The 17910-nt window shown below is 41.5% G+C and overlaps 1 protein-coding gene across 1 annotated transcript in view; it reads left to right on the top strand.

Moving 5' to 3' along the window:
• Positions 1–312: 312 nt before the first annotated feature.
• Positions 313–17910, top strand: part of ldah (lipid droplet associated hydrolase) — a 63171-nt gene continuing 45573 nt past the window's right edge. Inside the window, exons 1-3 of the mRNA XM_084182239.1 lie at positions 313–405; positions 1014–1166; positions 13633–13767. Coding sequence (XP_084038365.1) covers positions 1022–1166; positions 13633–13767 — 280 coding nt within the window. The 5' untranslated portion in view covers positions 313–405; positions 1014–1021. The remainder of the gene's footprint in view (positions 406–1013; positions 1167–13632; positions 13768–17910) is intronic.

Below are 17910 nucleotides of genomic sequence, written 5' to 3'. Positions count from 1 at the left end.
AACAAGAAAGAAGAAGACGAAGCAAACGACGATGTTTCAGACCGCTAACATTGTAGTCGTGTTGCGCAGATTATCAAATCGTTAAGTATTGATGGGATTTCAGCCATGTTAAACACTGCTCCCATGTTTTAAGAGATCTGATACACACCTGAATGGTCTCAGGTCCCCACAAATGCGGTCGTGTCTTCACGATGTGATAATTTGCTGAACAGGGTTAAAATGTAGTTAGCTAGCCTGGAACGACACCGAAGACTGTCAGACTGGACCAGCCCGAAACCGTGTGCGCGCTAACGCTCGTGCTTCTTCAGTCTCACTGGCACACTAGACTAAGGCATCACCGTCGTCAGTGTAGCAAAGAATTTGGAATACAGTAGCTGCGGCAAAACATTTCATTTCGAGAATTTGGTAGGTAATTATCGCTGTGAAAATCTAGCTAGCTAACCTATTGCCAACATTAGCAACATAATGCTAGCTTGCCATCTCACAGACAGAGATGTTCATATTCAATGAGCTAACAAGCTAGCTAGCTAGCTGCCCAGGCTGTGACTTCAAATGCAAGACATGTCATGTCAAACAAATCTAAAAACGATTCCCTAAATGCTCAGCTAATGCTTATAAGATCATATAGCTAATGTATTACACTGACTGTGTGTCAAAGTTCATAACACGTTTAGCTGATAACAAATAGGTGAAAGGTTGAGTGGGTTGTGTTCTATTAATCTCAGTGAAATTGGACCATTCTTGAAAGGACAACCTCTACTAGCTACAGTAGCTGTGCAGTTGAGATGCATAGAAAATATTAGGCTACTTCTGTGAAGCTATTATTAAGGATAGGATGTATTTCATAGGGTGAATGTCTGATTATCTCCATAATAATGAAGACTAGTACCCAATATTCATCCTATGAATAAAAGCCCCTTTTTTGTTGCATAACAAACATAATGTAACATTTCCAGATGTACAGCATGAAATAACAATACATCACCCTGTCCTGCCTCTCTTTCTCTTGCTAGCATTTGAGATGGGATCCTCCGTGATGGAGGATAAGGATGAGACCTGCACAGAGCACCTATACTGCTGTGGTGCTGTCACAGAAGTCCTCAAATTCGGCACCCGTAACCTACAATCTGGCAATCTCCCTAAAGTGCTTTTTCTCATCATTCCAGGTGAGTCTCCTTAAAGCATTTTCTTAATTCAGGGGAAATGCATGATGTTATTCGTGGTTATGTTATTGTGAGATGCCTGTAGTTTTCATCCCAAAACTGTATTGGTAAATCGACTACAGCTAAGGTATTTTGAGTGGGCTATTCCTTTAAACTGGAGTTATAAAAGTAGTATTGTTAATACTACAAATTAAATCGTATTCCTGACTAAGCAGTTTGCTGTAATTGACCCTTGGTGTCTCATCATCATGTCATGTAATGTTGATGTTAAAGGTGTTAAGCCTTACTCACTATCCTGAGAGTCTGAGGCTGGCTCCCGAGTGGCGCAGCGGTCTAAGGCACTGCATCTCAGTGCTTGAGGCGTCACTACAGACCCCCTGGTTCGATTCCAGGCTGTATCACAACCGGCCGTGATTGGGAGTCCCATAGGGCGGCGCACAATTGGCCCAGCGTCGTCCGGGTTTGGCCGGTGTAGGCCGTCATTGTAAATAAGAATTTGTTCTTAACTGACTTGCCTAGTTAAATAAAGGTTTAAAAAATAAATAAATAAATCACCACGTCTGGACCAAATAGTACACAAACATTTTGGGTCTCGTGTGCCTCGATACTACTCTGCCTATGTCACCCACTTCTTTGTGTTTAAATTTGAAAACTTTAAGAAAGATGAGCCATAAAGTCAGAGGGAGACTCAGTCATGCCAGTGACCTTTGAAAGGTCGCAGTGACTGGAGCTCGTTCATTGCCCTCTGAATATCACTGAGCATGGGGCTCAATGGACCCTTTATGGCTGACAGAGACACCACGAAGGCCCTGTTATTGTAGACCGGCTGCCCTTTTCCCTGTGATCAGAGCAATGATCTTTGTGTCCAACCTTAGGTACAACCAGTGTTTCATACCCTAAAGCACTCACAGGTGCATCGGTGTTCTCTGTACGTGTGTGTGTGTTTTGATTGACGTATGGAAACCATGATGACTTGGAACCGAGGATGATGACCTCCTCCAATGAAACTTATGTTTTTTTGACTGTTTTGATAGAACACAGGTGCGACAGCCAATCATTTCAAAACGTCAATGCGTGTAGCCGACTAGAATTATAGACATTCAGTAGATACACTATATATACAAAAGTATGTGGACACCCCTTCAAATTAGTGGATTTGGCTATTTCAGCTACACCCATTTCGGACAGGTGTATAAAATCGAGCACACAGCAATGCAATCTCCATAGACAAACATTGGCAGTAGAATGGCCTTACTGAAGCGCTCAGTGACTTTCAACGTGGCACCGTCATAGGATGCCACCTTTCCAACAAGTCAGTTCGTCAAATTCCTGTAAGTGCTGTTATTGTGAAGTGGAAACATCTAGGCGCAATAACGGCTCAGCCACGAAGTGGTAGGTCACACAAGCTTACAGAACGGGACTGCTGAGTGCTGAAGCGCGTAGCGCTTAAACATCTTCTGTCCTCGGTTGCAACACTCACTACCGAGTTCCAAACTGCCTCTGGAAGCAATGTCAGGAGCTTCATGAAATGGGTTTCCATGGCTGAGCAGCCGCACACAAGCCTAAGATCACCATGCGCAATGCCAAGCATCGGCTGGAGTGGTGTAAAGCTCGCCACCATTAGACTCTGGAGCAGTGGAAACGCGTTCTCTGGAGTGATGAATCAGGCTTGGGTTTGGTGGATGCCAGGAGAACGCTATCTGCCCGAATGCAGTGCCAACTGTAAAGTTTGGTGGAGGAGGAATAATGGTCTGGGGCTGTTTTTCATGCTTAGTTCCAGTGAAGGAAAATCTTAACACTACAGCATACAATGACATTCTAGACGATTCTGTGCTTCCAACTTTGTGGCAACAGTTTGGGGAAAGCCCTTTCCTGTTTCAGCATGACAATGCCCCCGTGCACAATGCGAGGTCCGTACAGAAATGGTTTGTTTAGATCGGTATGGAAGAACTTGACCTGCCTGTACAGAGTCCTGACCTCAACCCCATCGAACACCTTTGGGATGAATTGGAACGCCGACTGCGAGCCAGGCCTAGGCGCCCAACATCAGTGTCCGACCTCACTAATGCTCTTGTGGAGCATGTCCCCGCAGCAATGTTCCAACACAATGTTCCAACATCCAACAAGCATTCCAATAAGCATTTCGCTACACCCGCAATAACATCTGCTAAATATGTGTATGTGACCAATAAAACATTTGATTTTGATCTAGTGGAAAGCCTTCCCAGAAGAGTGGAGGCTGTTATAGCAGCAAAGGGGGGGACCAACTCCATATTAATGCCCATGATTTTGGAATGAGATGTTCGACAAGCAGGTGTCCACATACTTTTGGTCATGTAGTGTATATTCCTTGTAAAATGTGTTTTAATATTCAAAATATTTACATGAAAAATGTGTTCGTAAGAAGTTTGCAAACTTTTAATACCAGCACCTAATATGTTTTGTAATGTGTAGGCCAATGTTCTGTGTGCTGTTTGATTGTGTTGTGTGCCTGTGCCATCTTAATTTCCTTCTGAGGATCAATAAAGTTACATTCAATAAAATTCAACGGATAAAAAAAGTAACCAAGAGCAGCTCGCTTTAGCCTCAAGGGTAAATGGATAGGATAGCCTACTTGATACATAGGCCACCCTCATCGGCCACCCTCCATCGATATATCCATCCACCCTCCAGGCCACCCTCCATTGATATATCCCTCCACCCTCCCTCCAGGCCACCCTCCATTGATATATCCCTCCACCCTCCCTCCAGGCCACCCTCCATTGATATATCCCTCCACCCTCCCTCCAGCCACCCTCCATTCTCAACAGATGGAGGAGAGTTAAAAAAGGTCAGCAAGATCAAGGGAGGGAATGGCAATCAAATGTTACCTCCAGGTTACATTCCAAAATCATTCCACCAAATATTTCAGCAATGCATGAAAAAAGCAAAACCAATAACTTGGGCTGACATTCCAGTGTTAGCCCTCAATCCACATGGCACAATGCTATTAGCAGTACCAGACATGTCACTATTAGATAAACGTCAAAATTGTGCCCCTGTAATACCACCGTGATTAAAGTGAGTTAAAATACATATTTTAAGGTGCAGTGACTGCAGTCTGTAAGATTTACCACTGCTCATTGATAACTTAAACTGCTTGATTTTTGCAGAATAGGCAGGCCTACAAGGCAAATGTGTTTTTGGAAGTATAACTCAATCTTTGTAAGTGCAGTGGAAGCTCTAAGTGCACTGCAGGTGCGGGACTACGTCAGTGCTGCGGTACTTCAGGCACCAAGCCGAGAGGTCAAAGACGCTAGGGAGGGAGGTCTGCACAGTGTTCAGCTCAGCAGGCCCAAATTTATAGGCACTAGAAAAGCACCCTTTCTAGTGAGGGAAGAAGGGAGGAAAGATAACAAGTGGGAAAGAAAGGGAGGGGTTGGTTTGACTTTTCCTTGAATTACTCAAGCTTGGTGGGATTCTGGAGTTGTCCTCTTCAAAAACTGATACATTTGGTCATGAGACATCTGTATTTAAAGAATTAGGCCTAATAGATATCCAATGTACTATTGTGCAATGAGTCAGTCTCTTATTAAGGTAGTTACAGTATGTCACTACATTAATAGTGCATCATCAAGTGTCACTCTTTTATTGCCAGTGTCTGCTATATACCTCAAGAAGAACTTGCACACTTGTTAACTGCTGTTGCCATTACTAAGGTGATTTACGACTTGAACTGTGGCTAACAGGGAATTCCCTTAAAGGTGCACTATGCAGAAATTGCTCCGCCATTTCCTGGTTGCAAAAATTCGAATTGATCGCCTAATTTCAGTTTATGTGACAAAGCAAGCAAGTATAGTGTAGAGAATCATTGTACCATCTAAACTGCTGTGAAATATATTGTCCATAACCAAAATATTGTATTTTCAGCTGTTTGAAGCTTGTGTACAAAACTGAAAGTAAAAGACGCAAAAAACTAAACTTAAGAATGGGAAGCATAGAAATAGCGCACATAGAACAGATATATCGCTTCTTAGACTTGTTTTCAATGATAAGGACATATCTGTAACTCACATTTCTATGTGAATTTGGTCGGGTCGCCCAAATAGTTACATGTTGCAGCTTTAAAGCGACAGACACACTAAAACAATAATAATGTACTTTTATTAAGTTATGATATCTTAGAAACAAAGGATATTTGATTAAAGAATGGATATTTCCAACAATGTAACATATAATAATAATAATGAAATTATAACTGTTTTACTAACTTTAATCTATTACTAACATATTCCATAATCAAGAAGAATTCTGACTTTTCTTTCCTTCTATAGGCTGTCTGCTTCATTCCTCCTATAGAGGGAGTGGTGTTACTGTCACACAGTGCTAGTTGGGGAAGGGAAACAAATGAAAGTGTGGATTCAAGCCTGACAGCTCTCTCTCTACCCATTGTCTGCAGTTTGAACAGATGCAGGACCTCCCTTGGTATTTGATACTTTGACCCACAGATCTCTTTAAAGCCTTATAAAGTAAACACCTTCTTCCTTAGGCTGAATGAAATACCATTATAGCCTCATAATTTGTCTGGGTCGACCCTGCAGACTTAAGTAGCATGTACTTCACTCTGACTGGTTAAATAAACAGATATTATTTATATGTAGTAAGACATTACATTACTAACTGGCTGCTCATCCTTTCAAGTTTTTCTCTCCCAGTTATTTTATCAAGAGTTAGAATTATGTGTTTAAAATACATTTTAAGAAGGCCATCTGTGAGAACCCCAAGAGAGCAGGGTGTGAGAGGAGATTGAGTAATGACGAGATAGTGAATGATGACGATCAAGTCAAGACCCTTGCCAGCAATGTGCAGCGTCGTCACAGACAGCTATGAAGAATGACCTAACCAGTGAAGACTAGCATGCTGCTTATCCTTCATCTCCCTGTAAATCCTTTATCTCCCTGTAGTCTGTAATATTTATTGTATCAGTTACATTTCTGGTACCAGTTGCTGAAATCACAATTGTTTTACATTTTCCTATTTATTTTGGTGCATACAGTGAGGGAAAAAAGTATTTGATCCCCTGCTGATTTTGTACGTTTGCTCACTGACAAAGAAATGATCAGTCTATAATTTTAATGGTAGGTTTATTTGAACAGTGAGAGACAGAATAACCAAAAAAAATCCATTAAAACGCATGTCAAAAATGTTATAAATTGATTTGCATTTTAATGAGGGAAATAAGTATTTGACCCCTCTGCAAAACATGACTTAGTACTTGGTGGCAAAACCCTTGTTGGCAATCACAGAGGTCAGACGTTTCTTGTAGTTGGCCACCAGGTTTGCACACATCTCAGGAGGGATTTTGTCCCACTCCTCTTTGCAGATCTTCTCCAAGTCATTAAGGTTTCAAGGCTGACGTTTGGCAACTCGAACCTTCAGCTCCCTCCACAGATTTTCTATGGGATTAAGGTCTGGAGACTGGCTAGATCACTCCAGGACCTTAATGTGCTTCTTCTTGAGCCACTCCTTTGTTGCCTTGGCCGTGTGTTTTGGGTCATTGTCATGCTGGAATACCCATCCACGACCCATTTTCAATGCCCTGGCTGAGGTTCTCACCCAAGATTTGACGGTACATGGCCCCATCCATCGTCCCTTTGATGCGGTGAAGTTGTCCTGTCCCCTTAGCAGAAAAACACCCCCAAAGCATAATGTTTCCACCTCCATGTTTGACGGTGGGGATGGTGTTCTTGGGGTCATAGGCAGCATTCCTCCTCCTCCAAACACGGCGAGTTGTGTTTATGCCAAAGAGCTCGATTTTGGTCTCATCTGACCACAACACTTTCACCCAGTTCTCCTCTGAATCATTCAGATGTTCATTGGCAAACTTCAGACGGCCTTGTATATGTGCTTTCTTGAGCAGGGGGACCTTGCGGGCGCTGCAGGATTTCAGTCCTTCACGGCGTTGTGTGTTACCAATTGTTTTCTTGGTGACTATGGTCCCAGCTGCCTTGAGATTATTTACAAGACCCTCCTGTGTAGTTCTGGGCTGATTCCTCACCGTTCTCATGATCATTGCAACTCCACGAGGTGAGATGTTGCATGGAGCCCCAGGCCGAGGGAGATTGACAGTTATTTTGTGTTTCTTCCATTTGCGAATAATCGCACCAACTGTTGTCACCTTCTCACCAAGCTGCTTGGCGATGGTCTTGTAGCCCATTCCAGCCTTTTGTAGGTCTACAATCTTGTACCTGACATCCTTGGAGAGCTCTTTGATCTTGGCCATGGTGGAGAGTTTGGAATCTGATTGATTGATTGCTTCTGTGGACAGGTGTCTTTTATACAAGTAACAAGCTGAGATTAGGAGCACTCCCTCTAATCTCAGCTCGTTACCTGTATAAAAGACACCTGGGAGCCAGAAATCTTTCTGATTGAGAGGGGGTCAAATACTTATTTCCCTCATTAAAATGCAAATCAATTTATAACATTTTTGACATGCGTTTTTCTGGATTTTGTTGTTGTTATTCTGTCTCTCACTGTTCAAATAAACCTACCATTAAAATTATAGACTGATAATTTATTTGTCAGTGGGCAAACGTACAAAATCAGCAGGGGATCAAATACTTTTTTCCCTCACTGTATGGGTACAGTGTGCTTGTGAAGTACTCATTGTAGTCTAAATTAGTTTTGACTTGTTTGAGGGCTAGCCGACATCTGGTGTGGCCTTTGCTGTTGCGGTAGATGGTGTAACTTCGTCGGAATTTCCCATCGCTGTCTCATTGAAAACAATGACATCTGAATTTCGTCCTGCTATTGTGCTTTACCTATCTGAGTACAACAATCGGAAACCCTCTTTGCTCCCCCTACTCCAATACCTCTCAGTCATGAATCATTCAGTACTCAGGTGTTTACTACCATCACCTATTCTGAATAGTCTTATTGTGGAGTTAAGTGTTCAGGCTTTTCCCTCTCAACCACTGACTCATGACTGTGAGACCTCAGCCATCTCTCTCCATCAACTAATTTGTAACCCATTGTTAGTTCAGGTTTCTTACTATGTGCTCTAACTCTCTTTCAGCCCACAGACGTAACATTGTGTAATTGTAATTTGTTTTTTGCTTTGTCATTTGTTCTGTTCATTTCAGTTTTTGTCCTCTTTATTCACAAAAGGGGACTTCTGCAGTCTCCTTCAAATCAAATCAAATTGTATTTGTCACATACACGTGTTTAGCAGATGTTATTGCGGGTGTAGCGAAATGCTTGTGCTTCTAGCTCCGACAGTGCAGTAATATCTAACAAATATGACCTCTCTTGAGTGAGCGGCACACTCGTCACAACATAGTACCCGCGTAATCCGCCCCTCGTTCCTCAATTGGCTGTGAGCACCAGACAGATGTATCCTCCATTGAATCACATTCCGAACTCCGCTTTGCTGATAGAGACAGATGTTGGGCCCAAAACTCATTCAAATACTGAAGCTTATGTTCATGAAGACCAAAAATCAGTTGAAAGTTCATCTGTTCACATCCCAATAATGTGTTCAGGTTCAGGTACCTGTCTACTTACAAAAGCGTGGTCTGAGGAGTGGTCTCAGACTGCTACAGTATAAAGCTGTTTTCCTTTCTACACTTGCCTCGAGTTCAAACCGATTGAAGCTGTGTGACAGTGGGATTTGGGGGGCCTTCATTACTTCTCCTCTTGGGAGTGCAAGCCACAAGCGGGAGAATGGGGGGCGTCTATTGTGGTGCCTAGCAAAAATAGCACTGTCATTTCCAATGGCACATCTCTGGTATGGGCTAGGTTTCTGAAAGCCTGCTTCTTGAGCATGTCTGGGGCCATCTGGGAGAGATTTGGAAACCCAGCGTGAATAAAAACATACAAATGTATTTAATCAGTAGGCTAGGAGGGGCTGTGGACAGAGTCTAGAAAAGGGTGCTGCATTTAAGGACAGCCCATCCCCTGCACTCTCCCCACTGTCTGGGAGAAAGAGGGAGTTTACTGTTTACTCAGCTTGTGGAGAGCAGGAGAGAGTCGACACAATGTTCAACTGCGGGAGCCTGGCAGATATTGAGAAAGGTTGCCCAGCGATGAGAGAAAAGAGGGGGCCTTATCTGTCATGGTCGGTTAAAGGGGAAAGTTGGATTTCACGTTCAAAAAGGTCAAAACAAAGTGACCGACGAGCTTTCCTAGATACTGAAATGGACATGGTGTCCATTCTAACTGAATCTACTACAGTGGAGGCATGAGCTCCATGAGATTCAAATGTGTTGTTTTTTCACTGATCAACACAACCTAGACTTACTCATGTCAATTAAATGAATAAGACTGAATAGGTTTCCACCGCCCTGAACTATTACTTGGTGGAATTGTCCTCATAATAACTTGTACCTCATAAATACAGTGCCTTCAGAAAGTATTCACATCCCTTGACCTTTTCCACATTTTGTTGTGTTACAGCCTGAATTTAAAATTGATTCAATTTAGATTTACTGTCACTGGCATACACACAATAACCCTTAATGTCAAAGTGGAATTAGGTTTTTCAATTTTTTTAACACATTCATAAAAAATGAAACGCTGAAATGTCTTGAGTCAATAGGTTTTCAGCCCCTTTGTTATGGCAAGCCTAAATACGTTCAGGAGTAAAAATGTGCTTAACAAGTCACATAATAAGTTGCATGGACTCTCTGTGTGCAATAATAGTGTTTAACATGATTTTTGAATGACTGCCTCATTTCTGTACCCCACACATACAATTATCCGTAAGGTCCCTCAGTCGAGCAGTGAATTTAAGACATAGATTCAACCACAAAGACCAGGGAGGTTTTCCAATGCCTTGCAAAGAAGGGCACCTATTGGTAGATGGGTCAAAATAGAAAAAAGCAGACATTGAATATCCCTTTGAGCATGGTGAAGTTATTAATTACACTTTGGATGGTGTATCAATACACCCAGTCGCTACAAAGATACAGGCATCCTTCCTAACTCAGTTGCCAGAGAGGAAGGAAACCGCTCAGGGATTTCACCATGAGGCCAATGGTTACTTTAAAACAGTTACAGAGTTTAATGGCTGTGGTAGGAGAAAACTGAGGATGGATCAACAACATTGTAGTTACTCCACATTACTAACTTAATTGACAGAGTGAAAAGAAGGAAGCCTGTACAGAATAAAAAATATTCCAAAACATGCATCCTGTTTGCAACAAGGCACTAAAGTAATACTGCAAAAATGTGGCAAAGCAGTTCACTTTTTGTCCTGAATACAAAGCATTATGTTTGGGGCAAATCCAATACAACCCATTGTTGAGTACCACTCTCCATATTATCAAGCATAGTGGTGGCTGCATCATGTTATTAGTATGTTTCTAATCGTTAAGGACTGGGGAGTTTTTCAGCATAAAAAAGAAACGGAATGTAGCTAAGCACAGGCAAAATCCTTGAGGAAAACCTGGTTCAGTCTGATTTCCACCAGACACTGGGAGATGAATTCACCTTTCAGCAGGACAATAACCAAAAACATAAGGCCAAGTTGCTTACCAAGAAGACAGGGAATGTTCCTGAGTGGCCAAGTTACAGTTTTGACCTAAATCTGCTTGAAAATCTATGGCCAGACCTTAAAATGGTTGTCTAGCAATGATCAACAACCAATTTGACAGAGCTTGAAGAATTCTGAAAATAATAATGTTGTACAATTCAGGTGTGGAAAGCGCTTAGCGACTTACCCAGAAAAACTCACAGCTGAAATTGCTGCCAAAGGTGCTTCTGCAAAGTATTGACTCAGGGGTATGAATACTTATGTAAATTAGATATTTCTGTATTTCATTTTCAATACATTTGCCAAAATGTCTAAAAACATGTTTTCATTTTGTCATTATGGGCTATTGTGTGAAGATGGGTGAGAATTGTTTTTATTTAATCCATTTTGAATTCATGCTGTAACACAACAAAATGTGGAATAAGTCAAGGGGTATGAATTATTTCTGAAGGCACTGTATCTGTACTCTTCTAGGTCTATTTGCCTCCCATATTTATTTTTGCATGCTCTGCTCAGCACAAAGAGTTGTGCAACATCTTCAGCTGCATTTGGCTCTTGATTAATGACTCAGGATATGTGAATGAAAATACGAAAACACTACCGAGAACTGCGGCAAGTGTTCTGAACTCGGGCCCACAGTAGTGAGAGTTCAGACTCAGACTACAGGTTTTATCCCTCCCCCTCAAACCACTGTTTATCCTTATTTCCCACAAAAGCCTCATCTAGTTCCATGTTCTTTATGGTTGCCGTCACCCACCCTAGAAGAATAGAGTTGAACTCATAGTAAATGTTTATGATTGTTTCAAGATCGCATCAGCTTTCACTAGGAATCCCAGCACTTCTGCCAGGCAAAATAAGACAAGTTAATTATTTTGCTGATATTAACTATGTGTGATTGTTACTTATTAGCTTGTTAGCTTGATGGGAGCATGTGGTTAGATTATTTCAGAATGCAGTACATGTGGGTTCAAATCCAAGACGGTAGAGCTCTTAAATACAAAAACATCTAGATTCACATCTGTGTGTTGCAATGGCTTTACTTCATCCTGAGGACACACTAGGAGAAAAAGTATGGGGTCTGCGTGTTGCCAGTTATTTCTTATGTGATTTATACACACCCAAGATGCATAAAACTAATTGGATGTATTTTGGGGATAATGGATTAAAATTAATGTAACAGAAGCAATGAGTTCACTCATTTACCATATTTTCTCCCACCAAGAAACGTTCCAACATTCAATTTTTAACAGTGGCATAAGAACTATCCAACCAACAAACAACTCAACACCATTTTAACAAACATGTGGACACGTAAGATCACCCAGGTGAATTTTATAATATTAAAATGTCCACTTATCCAAACTGTTAGATTGCTTTAACTAATTGTTCCACATGCTTTAGCCTAAATGTGGCATGTTATTGAATGATGATTGCCTATGTGTTGTTGTAACACTCCTAATGGGAGTGTTCCTCCACAGATTGCACCTGTGGCTCTCTCTCTCAGCACGCTCTCACTGAGGCGATTATACATTGAAAGCTCATGAAATTACACATACAGGCAAAATCATAATTACAAAGATTCCAAAATAATGCAGTTAACACACATCCGGATAATACACATTCACACTTACAGTATACATCAATATACCATATATATGCATACAAGCAACTCAAACAAGCACTATACAAAACATCGAAGAACATACAGGTACTCTAAAGAACAAATGTCACTCTCCGATTGGACAAAAAAAGACAGACCACACAGAGTAGCCATTGTTCTTTAGCAGCTGCTATACAGTTTTTTTGCACTTTTATCGCACCCTGATAGCACAAAATAAACCCCCACCCAGGATAAACTTTCCTTTTTTACCTGTGGAATAAAAGTCCCTCTTTGTTCAGTGTGAAGACATCAGCCGTACCATGAGCTAAATAAAGACCCTCGCTAGCAGCTGAGCTGACAGTGCTACCTTTGGGAGCTAATGAGATTGATGGCAAAGGCCAGGGAATAACAGACAACCATTACATGGCCAACATCTTCAAGAGTAGAGAGGAAAATTATTAACATACTAAGAAGTTGGTAAGGTTGGCTGTCAGATAAGATGTTTTATATGGTTTGTTTTATAGATGTTTTATAATCCCTCATAGCATTTAGTCATGTAGCCTACCTCCATAAAGTGTAGTTTCTGTTTTTATTATGGATGTGCATCTTTCCCTTTCAAGACGATTTGATACATATCTAGAGACATGGGCTCCGATACAATACAGGAACGATACGTTTGAGTATGAAACTATTCGGTGCGATTTGGTTTGATTATAGAACGAATCGAAGTGATTCGGTGCGATACGATTCGATGCACTAACATTTGTTGCATAAACACATTCATTTTCCGTTCTAAATAAAAATCTGCTGCTGTTGGAGCTCATGAGCTGAGCCTCTGAGCTGGATCTGTCTGAGCTGACATCTGTGTGTGTGGTGTGTGGTTTGTGTGTAAATAATGATGTATGTCTATGGTGTATGTACTGTAGGCACCTGATCTGAGCCATAAGGGAGACTAGGCATATACCACTCCACTACCACTGTCAGATTAGGGGGGCAATGTAGCCTATGTTGTTGGTAGAGCATGGCGCTTGCAACGCCAGGGTTGTGGGTTCGATTCCCGCGGGGGGCCAGTATGCACTCACTAACTGTAAGTCGCTCAGGATAAGAGCGTCTGATAAATGACTAAAATGTAAATGTTTTTTGTCTATATATCCAACACCAAGACACGACCGAGACACTCAATATGTGGTCTCGAGACCAAGACCAGTTTCGAGTACTACAGCACTGCGGTTTGTGGTCTACGGACGGATGCAGTCATATCTTAAATCGGTGAATCGTTACATCCCTAGTTTTTATCAGGTAGTGTTACATTTGCAGAGCACTTTATGATGTTTATAGTGTTTTCGTCATCTCTGCAGGTAACCCAGGTGTGGTTGGCTTCTACAAGACCTTCATGCAGACGCTTCACCAGACGTTGGGCCGGCGCTACCCTGTGTGGGCAGTGAGCCATGCTGGCCACTGTGTGCCTCCTGATACTATGGACATGATTGAAGGTACATAACTAATTCATATCTCTTATTGAGAGTGCTTTGTGCAGCTGGACTTTCTATGATTCCTTATTGCTGGTGTATCCACACTGATCCACTTCCACTTATCCACATCAACAGCACATCTTCTGACCACTGATGACTGATTAGCTAGCTTTGAAATGGGCAGATCCTTGTTAGCTCACTCTCCAATACTAAAGACGACACTAAGGATGGCGCAGGAGAAGAGGAATGTTAGCTGAGCTGGACGAGTTAGCCTGAGCCAAGGGGCCTCTCCCTCTCCCTCACCCTCTCCAGCCAGCACCAGCATGTGAGCCCTGTAATATTCATTCATAAAGCAGTGAGGACGTTTTTATTGTGCCTGATACGTGGGAAAGACATTACCAAGCCCTCACATGTAGTACGTTAAATCCCTTTTCTGATGGCTCATGAGATGGATGGGACGGTACAGTTTGGATCTGTCCATCTTGAGAAGGACAAATTATATCCATATTGAGGGTTTGTAAAGGACAAATAAGTGTCAGAAGGTGTAACATTCTGTCAAAGTGTAGCCCGGTAGGTAGCCTCATTTGAGATGTGCGATAATTAGCATGAGTTCTGATGATAACTTGAAGGAAGCCTTGATTTCCAGGCTTCTCTTCACATAGCTCAAAGGCCTGGAGACTACGTGACTTTGTCATGTCAATCATGTCAATCAGACAACCTATTTTGACCATATACAGTGAGGGGAAAAAAGTATTTGATCCCCTGCTGATTTTGTACGTTTGCCCACTGACAAAGACATGATCAGTCTATAATTTTAATGGTAGGTTTATTTGAACAGTGAGAGACAGAATAACAAGGTGAGAACCTCCATCCCTCAGCCAGGGCATTGAAAATGGGTCGTGGATGGGTATTCCAGCATGACAATGAAAGGAGTGGCTCAAGAAGAAGCACATTAAGGTCCTGGAGTGGCCTAGCCAGTCTCGAGTTGCCAAACGTCAACCTCGAAACCTTAATGACTTGGAGAAGATCTGCAAAGATGAGTGGAACAAAATCCCTCCTGAGATGTGTGCAAACCTGGTGGCCAACTACAAGAAACATCTGACCTCTGTGATTGCCAACAAGGGTTTTGCCACCAAGTACTAAGTCATGTTTTACAGAGGGGTCAAATACTTATTTCCCTCATTAAAATGCAAATCAATTTATAACATTTTTGACATGCGTTTTTCTGGATTTTGTTGTTGTTATTCTGTCTCTCACTGTTCAAATAAACCTACCATAAAAATTATAGACTGATAATTTCTTTGTCAGTGGGCAAACGTACTAAATACTTTTTTCCCTCACTGTAGATACCAAGGTTGAATTTGCAGATGTCAGATGATTATGGTCATGACACTATTTTTAAAAATGTTGTATTATAATGCGAAATAATGATGTAATACTTAGTATTTTCCAGAGGTTTGGTAGAGTTGGTCTAGATTATATAGACATTCATGTAACAAAGTGAAGCATTGAACAGTTCCTGTTTTATTGTGAACACATGGCACACACTTGTCGAAACTTCCAACTCATAAATGATTAATGGAACACACAAGGCAAAGTCTGGAGATAGTCAATAGATACAGTAAAAATAAAATCAGACAACCCTGCCAATTCGTAGCATGTCATCCGATCATCAGAGAGAATAAATGAAAACCACTCTGTTCAGCCTGGTGTTCCAGGGGGTGACAATGAGCAGCAGCCCTATCTCAAGATGGGCAGGGGAGGACTCATATTTTACCCCAAAACCTCATCTGATCTGAACAACGGCCCTGATTAAGACCAGAGAAAGGCTCAAATTGTCTAGCAGCAAGTCCTGTGTTCATCTCAATAGTCCTTCATCAATTTGGTGAGATGCCCTTATCCAGGGAAATCTGCTCACTATGATTAGGATTAACTGTAAATACTAGTAAATAATTTTTCTGCTTGGGACTTTGATTACCAGGCTAGACCTGCACGCTCATGTGGTCATCGTGCAGTATTAGTCTAGCATTACTAACTAGGTGTTCACCCTTTGGTTGGCACTTTCCATATCCACTCGACTATTACCCACATCCAACACGGAAACACAAACATGTCTGACATATCGGCTTCCTTTTCACCCCTCTTCTGCGGCTTCAATCCAAGCCTTTGGTGATTTACTACCCTGGTCAACCCCTTGAATGCTTGCCATTGATTTACAACTCGTCAAAGAGCATTCAGTTTGCTGAGGGATAGGGTGGCATCGTAGAGCAGTGGCCTCTGAAACCTCTGGGACGTCCAGGGAAAGGCCTCGCCGATACAGAGAAACCCATACAGCATTGATTGGGCCTCCTCTGACTTTCCAGTGACTTGTGCAAATTAAAGACTGGCAGTTATTATTATTAACAGCTAATGCATACTTGATGAAGTTGAAAAAAAAGTTGTACGGTTTTGGAAAAACAAACAAAGAGTTAAAAAAAAGTGCAGCATTAAAGGTTCTATTCCAAATCGTCCAGTGGTAGAAGTGTTCCTGTGGTAAGGCAAGTTTTGCTTGATGGTTTTTATGACTGTAAAAATATCTGTTAATGCAAACACAGGGAACATTCTCCCAGTGCCAACGTCAGTAATCCATTCCTGGGTCACGGGATCCTCCATGGGCCTCAGATCTCATTCATTTTGTCAGAATGAGTTTGCAACGCTACTTTTCACCAGCAACTTTCTCACTTTGATATGGCTAAATTGCACACTATTAATGTCCAGAGTACTAAAACATGCATTCAGAAAATGTAATCCCCCCCCCAAAAAAAAAAAATGCTACACCAGCCAAGGTCTAATATCACAAGAGGTTTTTATGGAGTCTCTCTGATTCCAATTATGCTCCCACCGCTATCGTCGGTCTCGACTACAACTCCATGTGATTTGTGCCATGAATATTGGTTGATTGTTTGAGCATATCTTTTGAAAATAAGTGTGGGAGACAAATGGCACAAAGCAGTAGAAATTTGCAATAATGACTGTACCACCACTTTATGACATTTTGGTCTGATGCCCAGCCTTTCAATCTGATCAAATAATTTCAAGACAACCTTCACTTTATCTTGTTTCTTGATCTCTCGTTTTTTATGCAAGGTTGACAACTGTGGGCTATCACTGTGGTACAGATGTTGAACCCAGCTTCACAAACCCTTTTGAGAAGGAAGTTTGTAAGCTGAGAGGAAGTATGCACAATGCAGTGCAGGACCGAGGCTGTTGCTAATCTCCTTCTCATCTCTTTCTCTCAAAACTATACTGAGATATGTTCATACCGTATCCTCGCCAGCTTCATTAATGGCACATTATTCAGAGGTCCTCAAGATTTGCAAGTGCAACCACACCCAATTACAGAGGAGAGAGTTTAAAAAAGAGCCTACACCTCCCATGTTGCAATCAGTAACACCACAAGTGAGCTTTCTTTTGACACATAGGAAATAAGTTACCTTTTCCCTGGAAGAAAAAATGCAGCACACATTTATTGCACATTTGTGAGAAGGCTTTAATCGCTTAACGGGCTGCCCCAGCCTCCTGTCTTTCTCTTGCCAAGAGGATCATTATGTTATGGGAATTTGTCTTTGCCATATGTTATTCTTTATTGACTCATTAATCACAATTTGCACTCATTTTGTTTTTTCCATTATACAGTAAGCATATCCCCAACCCCCACAACCTTCCCCACCCGATTCTTATGCTGTCTGCACAGAACGCCTGCTCCAAATTCCACTCTGAAAGAATAAAACATCAAGTCCCTCACCAAATATGTTAAATTCTATGGGGATAGATTTTTTAATTATTAAATAAATGTTGAATGTGTCTTTTCCCACCCGCTAAGTCCCGTCCACCATCACCATAGACACATTCTATACTATATTCTATACTTCCGTCCGGTCTTTCTTGCCCTCTCTTTCATCATCTCTCCATCTCCTTTTCTCATACCCTCTCTCTAATCCTAACATTGTCTTGGATTTGACTGCTCTGCACAGGTAGGGAATTGTTAACTGCTTCCTTCAAAGCTTTTTCTGGGGCTAGATTTACAGCATTATATGATAAAGTATCGTTAAATATCTTTCCAAAAAGATTACAGAAATTAAATCAAGATGTTTCTGGAATACTTCCTTACTTCGATTTCCCTTT

The sequence above is a fragment of the Coregonus lavaretus genome (assembly GCF_964263955.1).
Source record: "Coregonus lavaretus genome assembly, chromosome: 18".
NCBI lineage: Eukaryota > Metazoa > Chordata > Actinopteri > Salmoniformes > Salmonidae > Coregonus > Coregonus lavaretus.
This window is presented reverse-complemented; position numbering and strand designations above follow the sequence as displayed.